General features: G+C 52.3%; 1 protein-coding gene across 1 annotated transcript; it reads left to right on the top strand.

The window, feature by feature from the left end:
• The first annotated feature begins 6,305 nt into the window (after window positions 1-6,305).
• Window positions 6,306-15,336, top strand: LOC149918375 (uncharacterized). Its single transcript, XM_090136842.1, has 13 exons — window positions 6,306-6,391; window positions 6,750-6,811; window positions 7,220-7,376; window positions 7,680-7,936; window positions 8,342-8,427; window positions 8,871-8,986; window positions 9,519-9,636; window positions 10,139-10,265; window positions 10,671-11,165; window positions 11,489-11,652; window positions 11,980-12,102; window positions 12,182-12,308; window positions 12,843-15,336. The coding sequence occupies exons 1-13, from the start codon at window positions 6,328-6,330 to the stop codon at window positions 12,924-12,926; spliced, it is 1,980 nt and encodes a 659-aa protein (XP_089992968.1). The 5' UTR covers window positions 6,306-6,327; the 3' UTR covers window positions 12,927-15,336.
• Window positions 15,337-16,929: the final 1,593 nt, after the last annotated feature.

Genomic DNA, 16,929 nt, shown 5'->3' with positions numbered 1-16,929 from the left:
TTCCACTCTCTTTCCTAATTCTGTTCCTTAAAAAGATATGGAACCTCATTCTGTAGACACAGGCATATTCTGAGTATCTCCATCCCAAGAAGAAGATGGAACAATTTAGCCATTGGACAGGTTTGGAGGTGCTTTAAAGGTGAAGCAGATGCTAGTTAACCTGTGCTCGTGTGACTGCATTTTGCTGCCACATCTGTGGGATGGCCATCTGCATCCACAGCTTGTTATGAGCTGCCATCTCCCATTGGGCTGTCCTCTGTGAGCCAGTGTGTCTCATCAGGAGTCCGAAAAAAATAAATGAATGGAGTGATGTTTTCTTCCTGATGCACCCTGCTCCAGATCGGCCTAATTACCCACCTTCCCACTGCTCTCCTCCAGTGCCAACCTCTCACCATAGATGGTAGAGAGCAAGTGTATTGCAAAGTTATGTTGTGACAAAACATCTGTCCTTCATTGAGTTTGCTACAGGACTTGAGCAATGTGACATCTCTCCTCTGCTCCTTCTATGCCTGCCACAGAAAGTCCTGACAAATGTGAATCATTGCAACAGGTCTGTGCTCTCAAGAGCAAGAAGTCCTGCCTATGGCTTTGTTCCCTTCCCCGGCCCTTTCTTAAAGAAGACCAGCATCTCTAAGTCCACAGGAGTATTTGCCTGCCTTGTCTGTCAGATCTGGATGTTGTTGCTCTTTCACAACAGGCAAACTGTTCTCACCAAAGCACAGCCTACTGTTGCTATTATCAACTGTCAGCAGCACAGCCTGGAGGCAGCCTCCTCCTCCTCATGCTGCCTGCAGACCAGGTGCCAATACTTTTTGTCAGTGCAGCAAAAAGTCATAAAAGCTTTTTATATTTTCAGATCTACCGCTATGGATATGTATGACCCTTTCAGGACAAAAGTATTATTTGTGTCAGTTAGTGCCAATATAAATGGTCCTTGGGAAGGTCTCTGTTTTAATAAAGTGGATATGTTTCATCCTCAGAGAGCTCGACGTGTACATGAGTAAAGTAAATGTTTTAAAAATTTGACACCATCTCTTGATCTTACACTTACAGTCCACAGTAAAAGCTTTATTTTTCTCAACATCAAATACCATATGAAAAATGCTTCATTTTATTTCTCTGTTTCTTCCTTTCTGTCCTTGAATGCAGGCTCTATTGGACCACACACAGGGACCACTGCAGGACCCAGCACGCAGCAGTGCCCTTCTGGTTCCCCCAGAGGCTTTCCAGTCAACAAGCAGCAGGATAAAAGTTACGCCAGGGGAGGTTGAAGGTTGGATATTATATTCACACAAAGGAGGTGACTTCTGTTCATTGAGCTTGTGTTGACCTAGCATCTGCTATTGCCTTAATTACTTGAGACAAAGCCTGTGCACAGGCCATCCAGCAGAGGCCGCTAATTTGCTCTATTACAGGAGATCAGCTCATATGTGTACTCTGCATGTGAATGGGTGCAAACCGGTGCACAGCGGCAGTTAATTTCAGATGTAACCTTACATGACTTTTATTTTGTCTGCGTTTGACAACTTTGAGGCTAAGGCAGAAATGGCTGCAGTGGAGGTGCTGAGGAATAAGTCACTAATTCTCAATTTCTCTCCATCTTACATATTTTTCCTCATTACAGTATTGCCTGCTGCCTTCAGCTGTTCTTTGCTTACTCAGAGTTAATAGGTTTCACATGCCCGAGTGCCACATCCTTCTTTTAGCCAAGGTAGGTCTCTGATGAGGCACACCAAGTCACTTGCACCTGTGTCCAGGCTGCAGTGATGCTGGAGGACAACCCAAATGCCCTGTAACTGTGATGCAGCAGGTGAATACTGAAGATTAAAGATGTTCAAAGAGCCACCCCTGACTGTGTTGTTTTCCTGTAACACAGCACGTGCTGACATCAGAAACCATGTGGGAGAGGCCTGGGTAGTGACTGGGCAGCAGCTCTTTCACCTCTAGCACCTAACCTGGAGCAGCCCCTGAGTGCTCCCAGAGCAGGGACCTGCTGACAGTCCCTGTGCTTAGATCCCTGAAGGGAATTTCAGTGAAACGAGTCCTCACTATCAGTATGAGCTGCAGGCTACTCTCTGAATGCCCTCCTCTGAAATCCAGGTCTTGCTATCAGGTCTATAAAGTGGGTTGGTTTTGAAGGTTCCCCCCACTGCTTGCTGTATTTTGCATATCCCTGGTGCTGCACGGTGCCATGGGTTCTAAACACAGCTCTGATCCAGGCTACTTGCCATGAGCCCTGGGCCTACAGCAGGGCAGGCTGGCTGATACACTGGGAGTTGCTGTGTGCAGCTTTCTGGAGAAGCAACGAGAGCTCAGAGCTCATTCCTGATCTTCCACGGTATCACTGTGGAAGCGTGCAGTTTTTTCAGACCATGGGAACACAAAGGAGAAAATGCCTTCATTGCTCAAACTTCTGATATGAAATTAATGATTTAATGCTTTTAGCTCCTGTGTTTCGATGTTTGCTAGGTTTTGTTTGAAGGTATTTAGTTAATCAACATAATTTAGTATATTTGTATGTGTGAATATGGCTGCACAACTTGCAGCGTGGTTTTCCTACAACCCCTGCTGTTACCACCTCTTTTTTTCCCACCTACAACTGTAGTTCCTGCAATCCAGTATCTATAAGGATTTCAATTTACACTTCAGGAAAATGTTAACTTTTTGCATCCTCCTCCAAGTCGTGAACTATGTCTTGGCTGCACAGCAGCAACAAATATACCTGGTGATTTTTAAAGCTCAGTTCATGGCTTTGTGAGCTTTTACTTGCATTTTCAAATGTGAGAAACTACAACTGTTAGTCCAGGCATTTAGGCAAAAAGGTGTAAACGATGTGAGATTGCTCAGCTGGATTTAAATGAGACTCCTTCAAGTCTTTTGTGAAATCTCAGCACAGCTCAAAGGAAAAATTTCTGAGCAGCATGTGGGATGCAGCATTGGGAACAGGTTCTTCCAGTGTTAACGAGTAAGCACCCTGCTTCAGAAAATATATCCAAGCCTTTTCAAAGCAGAGGATCTTATAAATATATTCTTTATGTTCTGATAACATAAAGATTGTGAGACCAGGCACTGGTGGATGTACCAGTTTTCCAGCAGCTTTATAAATCAAAAATTAAAAAAAGAAAAAGAAAAAAGAAAACCAATAAAACAAAGCAAGCAAACAAATCAGAATGACTAGACTAAAATGCAGAGATACTTGGGTTTAGAGGCATACAAGCCAAGCCAAGTACTGATGATGACAATATATAAGACATGAATATGAGTTACGCACAAAATTCACGAGTGTCCTTCATGATTTAAGTCAAGCTTTGCCTCTGTAAACACCACTGGAGAAACGGGCTCAGAGCAAAGCTTGTCGTGGGCAATCAGCCAAGTACACACTCACTATTTGCTATCCTTTACTCAGGCACTGTGGACCTAATGTTTTAAAACATTTTCCATGTCCCAACTTACGTGATTCAATATGCTTTCAGAAGTTCCAAATTCAACTCTTCAGCTGTTGTGCAGGCAAGCTGACTAATTAAAGCAAGAGTATATTCCTGTTTACACCTGCACTCCTTGAGAGTCTCAAGCCCCAACCTGGAAGTACAACGTGTCCACTTGTATTAAAAATACCAGCATCCTGAAAATGAGCTGTGTTGCCAAGTTGATTTGAAGCCTTAATTTTGAAAACATAAAAATAGGTTTTTGGCAACCTACTTGACAGAGGCAGAGAGATTGTGTGGGTGAAAAGACAAATGTGGAGTGGTTATTGAGAGCTGGGATTCCGTAATAATAGTGCTGTAAGATTTCCTAAGTAAAGAATAATCAGTGAGTTTTGAGCTCTTCTTTGTCGAGACCTGCAGACAGCACTGTGTTTGGTTAGCTCAGGTGCTCTATCCTTTAATAGCTGAGCAATATACTTCACTGGAAGGATGAATAATAAAGCGTCTTTTTCCTCCCCCTTATTCCCTCTCCAGCATCTTCCATTGTTGGTTACTGTTGTGGTGAACTAATTTCCCAAACCACTGCTTTAACAATCTTTTCTTAGCTTCTAGGCATTAAGCAAAGATTGCTGCAGTGTAATTGGATTAATTTAGTGACTGACTTTGAACAGCATAATTGATTTAGATTTTATTCCATTTCCTCTAGCCACTTATTTCACTAAAAAATCACAATGCAGCATGGGCTGTGAGCCCAAGCAGGATCTCAAGCCCACTGCAGGCAAATCCCTGGATGTGAATGTCCCCTTGCCAGTTTCACACTCCTCCTTTCTGCCACTCTCTGTGGGGCATCGAGTGCCAGAGGAGCCCTGAACAGGCTCACTGCTGGGGAGAGAGTTGCTGTTGCTAACAGAAGAAACTAAAGTGCAGAGAAAGCGAGGCTCAGCACCTTGTGGGGACTGCAATGGCCTCTTCAGGATTGTGAGACCAGCTCATGGTGCATCATGCAGGGACCCCTCTCAGCGTAAAAAGGAAAAGCCCTACCAACAGGATCTGGTCAAAGGCTCCTGTGCTGCAGCACTGCCCCTCACAGCACCAGCTTTGCTGCCTCCTTCTGCATAAAGCACAATCAGTTTTCCAACCTGCAGAGAGGGGCTGTATGAAGTCCCTCAAGGCAAGAGGCACTTGTAATGCAACCAGCAAAGTTCATGACAGGAGGAAGATCGGACACTTGGGCAGACAAAAGGTTATTTTTTCTTTTGCTGATAATCAACACTGAGTGCCTTGGACCTAGGAGATGTCTTAGGAAGGCAGCAGCTGGTGGGGCTGTTTGCAGGCTCTTAGGGCTCAGAGGCAGGTCCTGCAGGACCATCCCACTGGTGCCACCCCACTACTGTCACTGCTGAGGGATACTTCAATGGATCCTGAATCAGCACATTTGCTTGGTAGGGTTACAGCGTGAGTTACTCAGGCCTGTAAATATCTTCTTAACTCCTGCCAAGCCCAGGACTGCCATCTCACTAATTACAGCAGAGCAAGTGGGCAGCACTTGTGCCATGACTGTCCAGTGGCAGCTGGAATGAGCTGTGCCAGAGCCACATTGGTGACGTGGGGTTGCAGCCCCATGCCCTCTGTGCAGCAGGTGCTTGTGTTTGTGTAGGACAGTGCACTGCTGTGATTGCACCAAGTTGTTCCCTCTCAAAGCAGAGGAGGGAGAAAGCAAGACAGTCATGGTATCATTTCCCACTCTAGTACCAGAACATTTGGAGCAGTCTTGTTACTGAGGGGTTCTTCTCATTCTGCATTTTCACAGGAGGACGGGGAGAAAATACAATGAAAAATGGATCTAAGGTTTGAACTGCTAGGGTGTCGCTCATCAGTTACCATCATGGGAAAAACAGACTCGGAGCAATGAGATTAATATGTTTTATTGCATTTTGATAGCAGATTAGAGCAGTGTCAACTGAAAAAAACGGAAAACATCATTCTACAATCAGTCCTTCTTTACGTTCTCTCCCCAAGTTCTGCAGGGGAGAACGTTGTGTCAATCCATAATATTTTGTCTCTGCCAGTACTCACGGTCACTATCTTTCCCTGCTCTACATGCAAGCTCTCCCGTCATGAATGGAGTCTGCACGGACTTCACACATGTGTCCCATCAGCACCCAGAAACAGACGCAGAAACAGCATTCCGTTCCCACACACGGGCCAGCAGCGGGGCCCGCCCGCTCCCCGAAGCCCGCCGCGTCCGAGGCCCGGGCAAAGGCGCGAGGAGTCGCAGGAGGCCGGCCAGGAGCCCTCGGCAGCTCCAGCCCGGCCCGGCTCGGGAGGGACCTCGAGGATCGCGAATCTCCGACCCCCCGCCACGGGCGGGGCCGCGGCCGCCCCGTTTCGTCCCGGACCGGGCCGCCCGGGGCCCCGTCCCAGCCGGCCTCGAGCGCCTCCGGGAACGGACGGGGCGTCCGCGGCCTCTCCGGGCAGCCCGCGCCGGCACCTCGCCGCTGTCGCAGGCGAGAACCCATCTGCCGCAGACCCGCGGCCGAGAGGCGGCCCTGCCCGGAGCCCGCTCCGCCGGGCCCCGCGGCAGGGCGTGCGCGGCCCCTCTGTGACGCGGCCCGAGCTCACAATGGCGCGGCCCCGCGTCACGGCGGCGGCCGCCCCCTCGAAGCTCGCCGACCCCACGCGCCCTGCCCACATCTCCCAGAGAGGCCGACGAGGCTCCGGGCGCTCGCCGAGGAGCCGATCTCGCCGCCGCCGTGCTCTGGAGGAGCTGCTGTGCCGCGAGGAGGAGCGGGCAGAGAGAAGCAGAAGCAGGGCAGGGCTGAAGGGCTGAGCAGGAGGGCTGTTTTGCCGGACGGCCGCCCGCCCGCTGCGCTTGTTGACCTGCGGCGAGGGGGGAAGCAAGATGGCAACGTCCCTCTGCTCGAGCCCTCGCTCGACTCCCACTGCGGAGAAGATCAGACAGTCTGGTAAGGCCTTCGGGCCCGACGGCACGCACGTTGTCGGGCCCGGGGACATCTCTGAGAACAGGCGTGGAAGCCCTGCTCCCGAGGGAGGAAGGCGGGGACGGCCGAGCGGGGCGGGCTGCTGCGAGAAGGCAGCCGCCTTAGCAGCCCAGGGGCCCGAGGAGCGCTTGGGCGGGCGTGACTCCTGGGTGCCGTTCCCGGCCTGGCCCCTGCCTTCCCAGGGATCTGCGAGCAGAAGCCGCCACTGGAACTGAATTGCTCGTCTCAGAAATGCGGCGTTGCTCTGGCGGGAGCTCGGTGTGCCGAAGTGCTTCGAGGTGGCCGCCTGAGAGCATGACGCGTCTTTCCTTTTGTTTTGCAGAACTCGCTAAGTTCTGGTTCAGCACGTCCTATTATCTGAGTCGACAGCTGGCTCTCTACCAGGTGGGACTCGCCTCCTTCTCCTTCCCTCCCTCTCACGGTTGTTTGAGCCCCGAGGGTCCATTTGCCACGGAGCGCAGCTATTCTTCCTGTCCGTGGAAGCAGGAACCACGCCCCAGAGGGGCACTGCAATGCGAGATGGCCAGCTCCACTGTCAGTTCTGAAATGCCAGGGGGTCCACGCCTAATGATGGAAAGAGGGCTGGACATTCTCTGGGCCTTCCTGAGTCCTCTGCTGGCAGAGTCGAATGGACCCTGTGGGGGTGACTGCAAGTTTGGGAGCCCCGCTTGTGTCTTTAGGAGCCGGAAGACTGCGCTCTCTGGCTGTTCACGGGGAGGAGGGGCGAGAGGAAAATAGTCTTCTGTCATTCCCTGCAAAACTTCTTCTGATCCGCCCTTTCTTCTCTTTCAGGCTGTGTGCATTCCTGGACTGGGGACTTTCACCGTCGTCAGAGAGTGCGCACCCAGCCAGCAGAAGAATCTGGTTCTTGTTGAGAGACCCGTCTTTCATCTGGCAAAGGCTCTTGCGCAGGACCACGACCTCCAGTATGACTACGTAGACGCTGCAGGTAGGAAGAATGGAGTCTGACAGAGGTGGTTGCCCTGGCGCTCTAGTGGGGAAAGTGTGCCAGACTGCCATTGCAAGTGGCAACAGAGGGTAACAGCGCACTCCTTCACCTGCTTCAGCAGCAGGTTTCGTTCCAGTCTCATTGGCTCCGTGTCTCAGCGTCTCCTCGGAGACGTACCAATGGTTCCACCTCAAAATCTCAACGGCAGTGCATTGCCTGAGGGCCTGGAAGCTGCTGACTTTTGAGCGTGGCCTGCTCAGTGGCTCTCCAGGTGCTCATGTTCCTCTCTTCTCGTTTCTCCAGGACACGACGAGTATCATCAACTTCCTTATGATGAGATAGCCTCAGAAAACGGCATCTCTGAAGGCGCGGCGCGGTTTTGCGTGCAAAGGACTGTCTGCCAGTTCAGCGCCTGCATAGGGAAGAGGCAGAACGTTGCCTTCATTTGGTGGGATGTTGGCATGCTGCTGATTGAAGGAAGGCGTGTCCAGATGAAATTCTATGAGGACTTCCTGGGGAAGCTCAATGGCACTCCCGAGCTGTTGCAGGCTCTTCTTGGGGTAGGTCTTGCGTTTCCCCAGCAGTACGTCTGATTCTTCTGAAACGCCTTCCTGGGACGAGGGGACTCCTTTCTCCTGGCCTGCCATGCTTCTTCAGCCACCTGGGTTCCTGGTGGTGTGCAAGAAAGCAGGCTCTGTAGAACTCTTACTTTACGTGAGGTGGCCTGGCTCTGTACCAGGATACGCGCCCTCAAAAGGCCTTGCTTTCAGTCAGGAGACAAACGGTGCGCATCACTGCTCAGCCCCGACTCAGAGCATGGAGCAGAGACTCAGGCAGAGCAAGGCTTGCTGGGGCCCGGACCCTTCCCTTTGGTGGCTCTCGTTGTGTTGGGCTAAGAGAGACTGGAGCTGCCAGCCATTCCCAGTGTCCCCACCTCCCATCGTCTGTTTCTGTTCCGATTGCAGATGCCAGAAATGAGCAAGTCGGTCATCTCACGCAGTGAGTGCGCAGCTTCCCAAATGACTTCCGGACACGTTACTGTCTTTCCAATGTAAGTATGCTTGCTGCTGCCACCTGCGCCTGAGTGAGATGGTACTCGCCACGGTACTTTTCAGTGTTTAGAGGCCTGGTTTGCAGGGAACTCCCTGCTCGCTCTAGCTCAGTTGGATTGCCTGTGGAGGAGCATGGCACAGCAAAATCATGTTTCCCATCTGTGCCACTGTCAAAACTGGGGGGGACATTTAAGCCAGTCTTCCTCGCGGGGAGAGGAGCACATCCGCTCTCACAGCAAGGACAGAAAAACGTTGGCACGTACTGACGGGCCTCACCTGCCCCTCCAGACACTGGAGATCCTGGTCCGGTTCTCCAGAATGAGCTGCTCTGGGAAAAGTGGCCTTACAGCGTCTATGCGTCTATGCGTCTGTCGCTCCGCTATTGGGTCAAGCTGCAAGGGGAAGTGTTGCCCTTCCTTCAGCCTGCTTCTTCCTCTTTCAGGTTCAAGCACGAGATCGTACTTGAGAAGCCCGAAACAGCAAAGGTGGACCTGAAATACCACCTAAAGACCAGACGTGAGCAAGGCTGGGCAAGAGCTGGTGACAGAGGCAGGAAAGGTGAGGGACCCGTGGGTTGCCGTCAGGAGACGGTTAGAGATGACATTACCGCAGAGTGCCTGGAAGAGCATGAGACGCTTCCGGTGACTCTTTGTACCATTATGGGAAAGTTCTCAGGGCAGCCCTCCATCGCAAGTGGCCGCTGGGGTCATCCCATCAGATGGATGTGCCAGTGGCCTCCACTCGGCAGCCTGTCCTGCCAGCCCTGGAAATCCCTTCGCTTGCTTCCATTACAATTCTCAGATGAGACAGAAGCAATTCCTCCGGTGTGAGCACGCCCCAGTAGCAAAGCTGTGTGCGTGGGACACTCATCAAGAGATGCAAGAGCCCCTCTTGTGCTAAACGAGTCCCCTCCCCGGGGTGGCTCTTTGAGACCACCCGCAACTGCCAGGGCCTCTCCCATTTCAACACACAGACCAGGCATCAAATAGCATTCCCCAGGGAACAGCGTTGCCCCACAGCCATGAAGAGTCGGGCCAAAACCGTGTCAGAAACGCAACTTTTCTGAAGTTTTCTCCTTTCCTCTTTCTAGGGGACCTTTGCGAGACGCGCCTCCTTCATCGGGCAGCGCTTTCTCCAATGAGGTTACCGGCACTGACTGGAATGCCGGGCAGAGACCAGACAGCCGAGGAGAAAGAGCCTCGCACCAGGTGAGAGTCCTGGCAAAAGAAACGCGGGCGATGCCATGCTCTTGCCTCTGTGGGAGTGAAGTTTCTCCCGGATCCAGAGGCTGTATGAACTCAAGCAGCTCTGCATGACAAAGGTCCCGTAGCGTCACTTCTTAGCTGCGTAACTAATGGCAAACGCTCCTTGCAAGAGTGTAGAGGCTTTCTTGCTTCCCTTCAGATGGAAGTGAACCGGAGCTTTCTGTTTGCCGAGCCTGGTGCCTAAAGTGACAAGAACCATCCCGAGCAGAGATGAGGGTGTTCCTTTCCTAGGAGCGTTTGAATAGTAGTGAGCGTGTTTCTGGGCTGCTATCAGTGCTGCAGGCTGTTCCCAGGTCTCGAGGGAAGTGGTGGAGACCAGATCAGTCATTTGGGGGCTCTTGCAGACTTTTTTTGCTGCGGAAGCTGCTAAAGCACTTTCAAGCACGCAGTGCAAACCCAGCACCTCCTGCCCTCCTGTCAACCCTCCCCCACCGTGTCTTTACAGGCTGCTACCAGCCATCACGAGGAGATCCTTGCCAGAAAAAACAGAGCAAGAGAAAGTCACTCCTCTGGTCCAGCCTGGTCCCAGGATGATAGACTTCTTTGCCGAAGCGATGGAGAAGAGGAGAAGGGTACGTGACAGACTGCTGCAGCGCATTTGTCTTGTTGAACTGTAGAAGAGCATCACTGATTCTCTCAGCGTTCTTTACTGCGCGTTCATGTGACACCTCGCTTGAAGAGAGATCAGTTGCGAGGGCATTTGAGAATATGCTGTTCACTTCCGTTAGCCTCCCGAAAGGCACCCCAAGAGCTAATTTGGGGATGTTCCTGACTGCTTGTCTAGAACTGCCAGCTGCCAGACTGCGTTTAGCCCAGCGGTTGTTTATTTTCCTGGCTGTTACAGAAGGGCTCTTCAGTCGGGTCCGCAGGAGCCTGGCAGCAAACCAGAAAGGCAGAAGACAGAGGATGAAATGGAGTGCAGGAAGGGAAAGCCCTCCGCCTCCACGGAGACTAACGTTGCGTATTGTTGCATTTAGGCCGCCCTCGAGAGAAAGTCTGTAGAGACCAAGAAGAGAAAGGAGGAGAAGGGGAAGAACGTGAGGAAGGAGAAGGAGAAAGGGAAAAATGTGAGGAAGGAGAAAGAGGAGAAGGGGAAGAAGGTGAAGAAGGAGAGGGAGGAGAAGGTGAGGAAGGAGGTGAAGGTGAAGAAGGTGAAGGAGGTGAAAAAGGTGAAGGAGGTGAAGAAGGTGAAGGAGGTGAAGAAGGTGAAGCAGGTGACGAAGGTGAAGCAGGTGACGAAGGGGAAGCAGGTGACGAAGGGGAAGCAGGTGAAGCAGGAGGAGGAGAAGAAATTTCCAAAAGAGGTCCAGAAGTTCTTGGCTGAGGAGGAAAAAAAGAACAAAATGATGCAGAAAGAGAAAAAGAAGCAGCAAAAGTTGCAAGGGAAGAAAGCAGAAAAAGGCAAGCAGCAAAAGTTGCAAGTGAAGGAGACGGAGGCCGAGCCGGAAGAAGTGCAGATGCCCGCAGCCCAGGTACTTTGCATCCCTGCAAGAAAGCAGCAGCACTTTCCCATCCAGGGGAGCTGAGACTGCATGGTACCTCTAGCACCCTGTCCAGAGCAACAGTGTTGGTGCAGCACAGCTGGATGGGGGACTGCTGCCTTTTGTGAGCAAGAGGACCCAACAGGGAGCTGTAACAAAGCCCTGGTCACGCTGAGACATGGCCTCAAGAGCGTGCTGAGGTCCCTCTCCTGCTTGCTTTCCTGGCCCACTGCAATCCCCACTGGAATGGTCTTGCGGGGAGCTGCATGCTGGGAAGCAGCACCTCTGATGGCTGAGTGTCTCTTCCTATACAGGAATCCTTAGTCCCTGAGGAAGAGTATTTCATCTCTCTGTCTGAGAGCGAGACAGAGGATTCCAGCTCCAGCCTCAGCCTGATGGAGAGGATGATGGGGAAGCGGGAAGAGGGCGAGGAAGAGCCGCCCAGAGTCTTCTGGGACAGCGCTGCTTTGCCTAAACGGTAAGCGTGCACCAACTCCATCCGAGGCCAGGGGCAGTTGGGGGAGGAGGGGTGGTGAGTCACCTGTGCTGTGGATCAGGGAAGCCAGCTTTTGAGTCATGGTGCCACACACAGCGCCCTGAGAGCTCTGAGGCCGTGGATATAATCATGGTTAGGGCCCGATGCCACGAGCCTCTCTGGAGCCCAAAGCAGCCCACACATGGAAGTCGTCCTGCATCGAAGTGACTGTGGGGCCAAGTGGGGTCGTGTGTGGAATAGACTGGGTGAAGAAAGAGGCAGGGGTGTCCCGGCTGAAGAGTGAGACAGATTTTATCCTTGCTGTTGCAGGACGCTTCCTCCAAGGATAGATCAGGCCCTGCGAGAGGTGGTGAAGCTCATTGTGGAGCAGGTGTCCCGTGAGCAGCAGGGACAGAGAGATGCAGAGAAGGATCTGCAGGACCAGCTCCAGAGGTAAAGCTCCCCAGACAGACAGTTTGCTCTCCCGCACTGCCTCCCTGTGCTCACACCCCCTCCTACTGCGTGCCTACAGTGAGCTTGCAGTGCTGTGGTGGAGTCGGCCATCGATACACGCACCCGGCATCAATCATCTGCCCGGAGCTGAGTACAGACCTGCACCCCCTGCCGGGCCAAGGCCAGACAAGGCATCACGTCGAGTGGTAAGTGGGCTCTCGGAAGCAGTGTGTCATAGCTAGCCGTAGCAAGCCATGGGAAGACCCTCCTGGGCCTGTGGGATGGAGAGCAGCTGGCTGTGGAGCTGGAGACCTCCGCACAGAAACTCCTTCCAGCCAATGGGCGCTGGGGATGAAGGTTCACAGTGCGGCTCAGGCAGCTGCAGGCGGAAGGGTCTGAGGTGCCGTCTGGTGTCTGGCGGCCCTCCCTTCTCCAACCGGAGTCCCTCCTCCTCCTCCCAGAATACAGAGCCCTGAGCACCTCGCTCTCACAGCCTGTATCTGCCCAGGCCGAAGTCTCAGCCACTGCCTGACTCAGTGCCTGGTCAGTCAGCCCCACAGCAGGCTACCCCAGATCGGGACTGGCCACAAGGGCTGCAATTACATTACAGGGACCGTGAGCCTGCTCTCTCTAGACCTAGATTAGCAGAACCACTCTCTTGTACTGCAGAGAGACTTGCAGTGTTGCGCTGCATGTCTTTGCATTCACAAAACTACTGAGCTTTACACTGAACTCCTTAGGTCCGGAGAGTAGTGGTCATGCATGTTGACCAGGACCACGACAGATCCAGCAGCTGTGAGACTGCCGAGTTAGACATCCACTAAGTGTCACCCAACAGCTCAACGAGGACCATCTTTCACTACTGGCGACGCTAATGGTGACACTGTCAAACGCGCGTCGCCACTTTCCTTATTACCCTTTCCCTATACCCAATAAAACCCCAACCCCATTACCCAAACACCGTGGGTCTTTCCTTGGTCACTGTGAAACGCACGCTTTACAGAGGTGGCCTTGTTAGGCCTGGTGCTCCCCTCCCCAGAGTTCCCGGGCCTCGCAGTGTGCTGCGAGGGTGGTGAAGTCCAAGGCAGAAACCTTGCGTGAGAAGATGAGGAGGAAAGCCCAGTGCTCCGAGCTCCATCTCAGAGTGGGAGCCTTCTCTAGTGTCGCGAGTGTGGCTGTGTAATCTGCGTGCTGACAGCTTTGCCCCCAACTTCTTTGGCTGGGTTGAGGGTGGCCCCTTCCACATCCTGCCCCTTGACGTTGCTGGCAGATCCATGGCTGAAGCAGGGAATGTCTGTCTCAAATGTGACATGCTCATCCAGTGGGGCTTTCTGAGCCCAGGCTTAACAGCTTAACAGCTGGAAGTCAGTCTGAGACAACATCCTGTCAATCCTGTTTGGGCTGCTTCTTCCTGTCTTGCGTGTGTTTTCCAGTAACTCAGAGAAAAATCTGGTCTTCCTCTTGCTACTGACGTATTTTAAAACGCACTTTTTGATATCTGTCTCCCACAGTACGGGCCACCTTCAACTCCAGGTGAGCTTTGGCCACGTTAATATTCTTCCTACAGAGGTGAACAGCGTATCTGTAGTTCACTCCTGTCACCTGACCTTACTTCCATTTGCTAGACACTGATTTTCCACCCCAGCTCTAGAAGATCGAGCCAAACTAATCCCGTGCCCCGCTTCCATGACTTTTGACATACTGCACTTGCCAGTCCCCCCGCTCTTCAAAAAGAGGAGGTGCTTGAAGAGGGTCCAGCACTCATTAATGGAACCCTACAGAGATAATTCAGTGACATGATGAAGACATCAAAATATTCAAACAGAACGGTTTTGTCTGTTCCACTTCGTTGTTTTGATTTTGTAAATGCCAGTACAGAGTAAGCTGAGCGAGTCGACAGCTTTGCAGTATAGTGACAAAAAGAGCTGTGCAGGAACAGGGCTGCTTGTTTTTCCTTTTCAAAACCAATTGTGGTTCTGCATGAAATCGTGCCTTCTCATAGGTCAGAGATGTAGCACTGTCGTCTGGTGCGCATCACTGGGGAAACACTTCACTTGGAACGGGGTGACACTTGAGAACAGACAGCATGTTTGCTATTGCTTCTTCTGCCTTCATGTGGGTGGCTTGAACTGTTGCAGTTCCAAAATGTGGGGTTATGATGTCGTTATTTAATTTCAACAAAGGATGATTTCTGCAAGAAACAGCAAGGACAATGTACACATCCGCAAGAGCGGAAAGAACAGAATGGATATCACACGTTCAGTTCATTCTTCTGCTAGTTGCTGAGATCAGAACCTCAGGCAACAGCAGTGGCATTGATAGAGAGGGGCCACGTACACAGAATTGGCAGAAAACCAATTGGTTGGTAAATCTGCTTACCCATTTCTCCATCCCCTCTACTAGCTTGGTGCCTTGCTTGGCACTCATGTTGACTTGAAAATGTGGCAGGGCAAAATAGTTGGTCATCAACTTAGGACCGCGCAAGATAAGAATGTAAGATAAGAATGCCCTGGCCAGAAAGGAAGAGGAATTGTCTTGGGCCACAGACAAAATATACAATGAAGTTGAGGGACACGTCTAACAAGGATAATTTTCATTTTTATCCTTTCTACTAAGCCGCTTTTTCAGCAATCTTGAAACCTAGTCCCCAATTCCTTCAGCAAAGGGAAAGCAAGGCTGCTTTCCCACAGTCTCCTGTGGGAGAACAAGGAAAACTGTTCAGAGCAGCATCTGTGGAGTAAGATAAACAGCACGGGAACCAAGGACAGCTCGAGAAGAAGAAAGAACGCCTGACGGCTGTGACTGGCTAAGCGCCTGCATGCAAGGTTGAAGAGCGTTTGTAGAATGCGCTGCTGACGTGTAAGGGTGGATGGGAAAGTTGTAGGGGCGGATGGGAAAGCCAGGAACAGAAAACTTGTGAAGGTATACAAGTGATGTGAGCACTTGTAATAAACAAGATTAGGATTGTTCACCCCTGAGTCCGTGCATCAGACGCTGCAGTCTTGGCTCTGGGCAGGGCTGCGTTCAGCCCACGGATCAAAAAGCACACAGTCCAGCCCCAGCCCCGGCTGGCCAGAGTCTTCTGGGACAGCACTGCTTTCCCTAAATGGTAAGCGTGCACCAATTCCATCCGAGGCCTAGGGAAGTGGGGTGGTGGAGGTGAGCCACCTGTGCTGCGGATGAAGGAAGCCAGCCTGTGAGTCACGGTGCTGCACACAGCGCCCTGAGAGCTCTGAGGCCGTGGCTGTGAGCACGGATAGGACCCGATGCCACGAGCCTCTCTGGAGCCCAGAGCAGCCCATGCTTGAAAGTCATCCTGCATCAAAGTGGCTGTGGGGCCAAATGGGGCCACGCGTGGAAGAGACTAGGTGAGGGAGGGGGCAGGAGCGTCACAGCTGAAGAGCGAGGCAGATTTTGTCTTTGCTTTGCTTATTCCCACGTAGGAGAGAAGGAATATTGAGTTCAAGTCTGTGGTGCTTGGGTTGTGGTGGTAAGTTGGGTACGTGCAAAGGTGAAATGGGTGAGAGGGTCCTTTGGAGTGAGTTTTCTAAAAGACCTTGGCTGAGACTGGAATGAGACACCAGAGTTTCAGAGCTCTTGCGCTCTCATTTCTAAAATCGTACGCTGTTGGGCTTTGTGAGCAGGGACAAACATCTCTGGTTCTGCAGCAGCTGGACTAAGTGAGATGTACGTATGATACAAAGCTGCGAGAAGGCAGCTGCCTTAGCAGCCCAGGGGCCCGAGGAGCGCTTGGGCAGGGGACCTGTTCCCAACCTGGCCCCTGCCTTCCCAGGGATCTGCGAGCAGAAGCCGCCAGTGGACCTGAATTGCTCGTCTCAGAAATGCGGCGTTGCTCTGGCAGGAGTTTGGTGTGCTGAAGTGTTTAGAGGTGGCCGCCTGGAAGCATGACGCGTCTTTCCTTTTGTTTTGCCGAGCTCGCTAAGCTTTGGTCCAGCACATCCTATTATCTCAGTCGACAGCTGGCTTTCCACCAGGCGGGACTCGCCTCCTACTCCTTCCCTCCCTCTCACGGTTGTTTGAGCCCCGAGAGCCCATTTGCCACGGAGCGCAGCTATTCTTCTCAACGTGGTGTGGGCTCCCGTAAGCACCATGTCACAGCTACAGAGCTGGAGACCTCTGCGCAGACACCCCTTCCAGCCAACAGGCGCTGGGGATAAAGGTTCACAGTGCGGCTCAGGCAGCTGCAGGCGGAAGGGTCTGAGGTGCCGTCTGGTGTCTGGCGGCCCACCATTCTCCAACCGGAGTCTCTCCTTCTCCTCCCAGAATATGGACCCCTGAGCACCTCGCCCTCACAGCCTGTATCTGCCCAGGCCAAAGTCTCAGCCCCTGCCTGGCTCAGTGCCAGGTCAATCAGCCCCACAGCAGATCGGGACAGGCCGCATGGCCCGCTCCCAAAAGGCATCCCCGCCCAGAGCCTCCATTAGCCTCCCAAAAGCTACCCCAAGAGCTAATCTGGGGATGATCCTGATGGCTCGTCTAGAACTGCCAGCTGCCAGACTGCGTTTAGCCCAGTGGTTGCTGATTTTCCCAGCTGTTACAGAAGGGCTCTTTAGTTGAGTCCGCAGGAGCCTGGCAGCAAGGTTTTCCTTCATGGAAACCATCATGGTTTCCGTTTCAGAAAGAAAGACATAATACAGAGGGAGAAATGGAGTGCAGGAAGGGAAAGCCCTCAGCCACCACAGAGACTAACGCTGCGTGTTGTTGCACTTTGGCCGGAAAAAATGCCTGCAGACCAAGAAGGTCTGCCGAAAGAGATGCAAGCCAAGCGGCACTGCTTGCTCTCACTATTTTAACCCGCTGCATCCG

Source organism: Phasianus colchicus, chromosome 3 (assembly GCF_987193195.1).
Source record: "Phasianus colchicus chromosome 3, bPhaCol1.hap1.1, whole genome shotgun sequence".
Lineage (NCBI taxonomy): Eukaryota > Metazoa > Chordata > Aves > Galliformes > Phasianidae > Phasianus > Phasianus colchicus.
Note: the sequence above shows the minus strand (reverse complement) of the source record. Positions and strands in the feature narration are given on the sequence as shown.

What these genes read in the sequence shown, in the direction of transcription:
- LOC149918375 (XM_090136842.1), top strand. Translation starts at nt 6,328, where the DNA reads ATGGCAACGTCCCTCTGCTCGAGCCCTCGCTCGACTCCCACTGCGGAG. An exon ending in AGCGCTGCTTTGCCTAAACG is followed by an intron (nt 11,653 to 11,979) that starts GTAAGCGTGCAC and finishes TTGCTGTTGCAG; the next exon opens with GACGCTTCCTCCAAGGATAG. An exon ending in CTGCAGGACCAGCTCCAGAG is followed by an intron (nt 12,103 to 12,181) that starts GTAAAGCTCCCC and finishes GCGTGCCTACAG; the next exon opens with TGAGCTTGCAGTGCTGTGGT.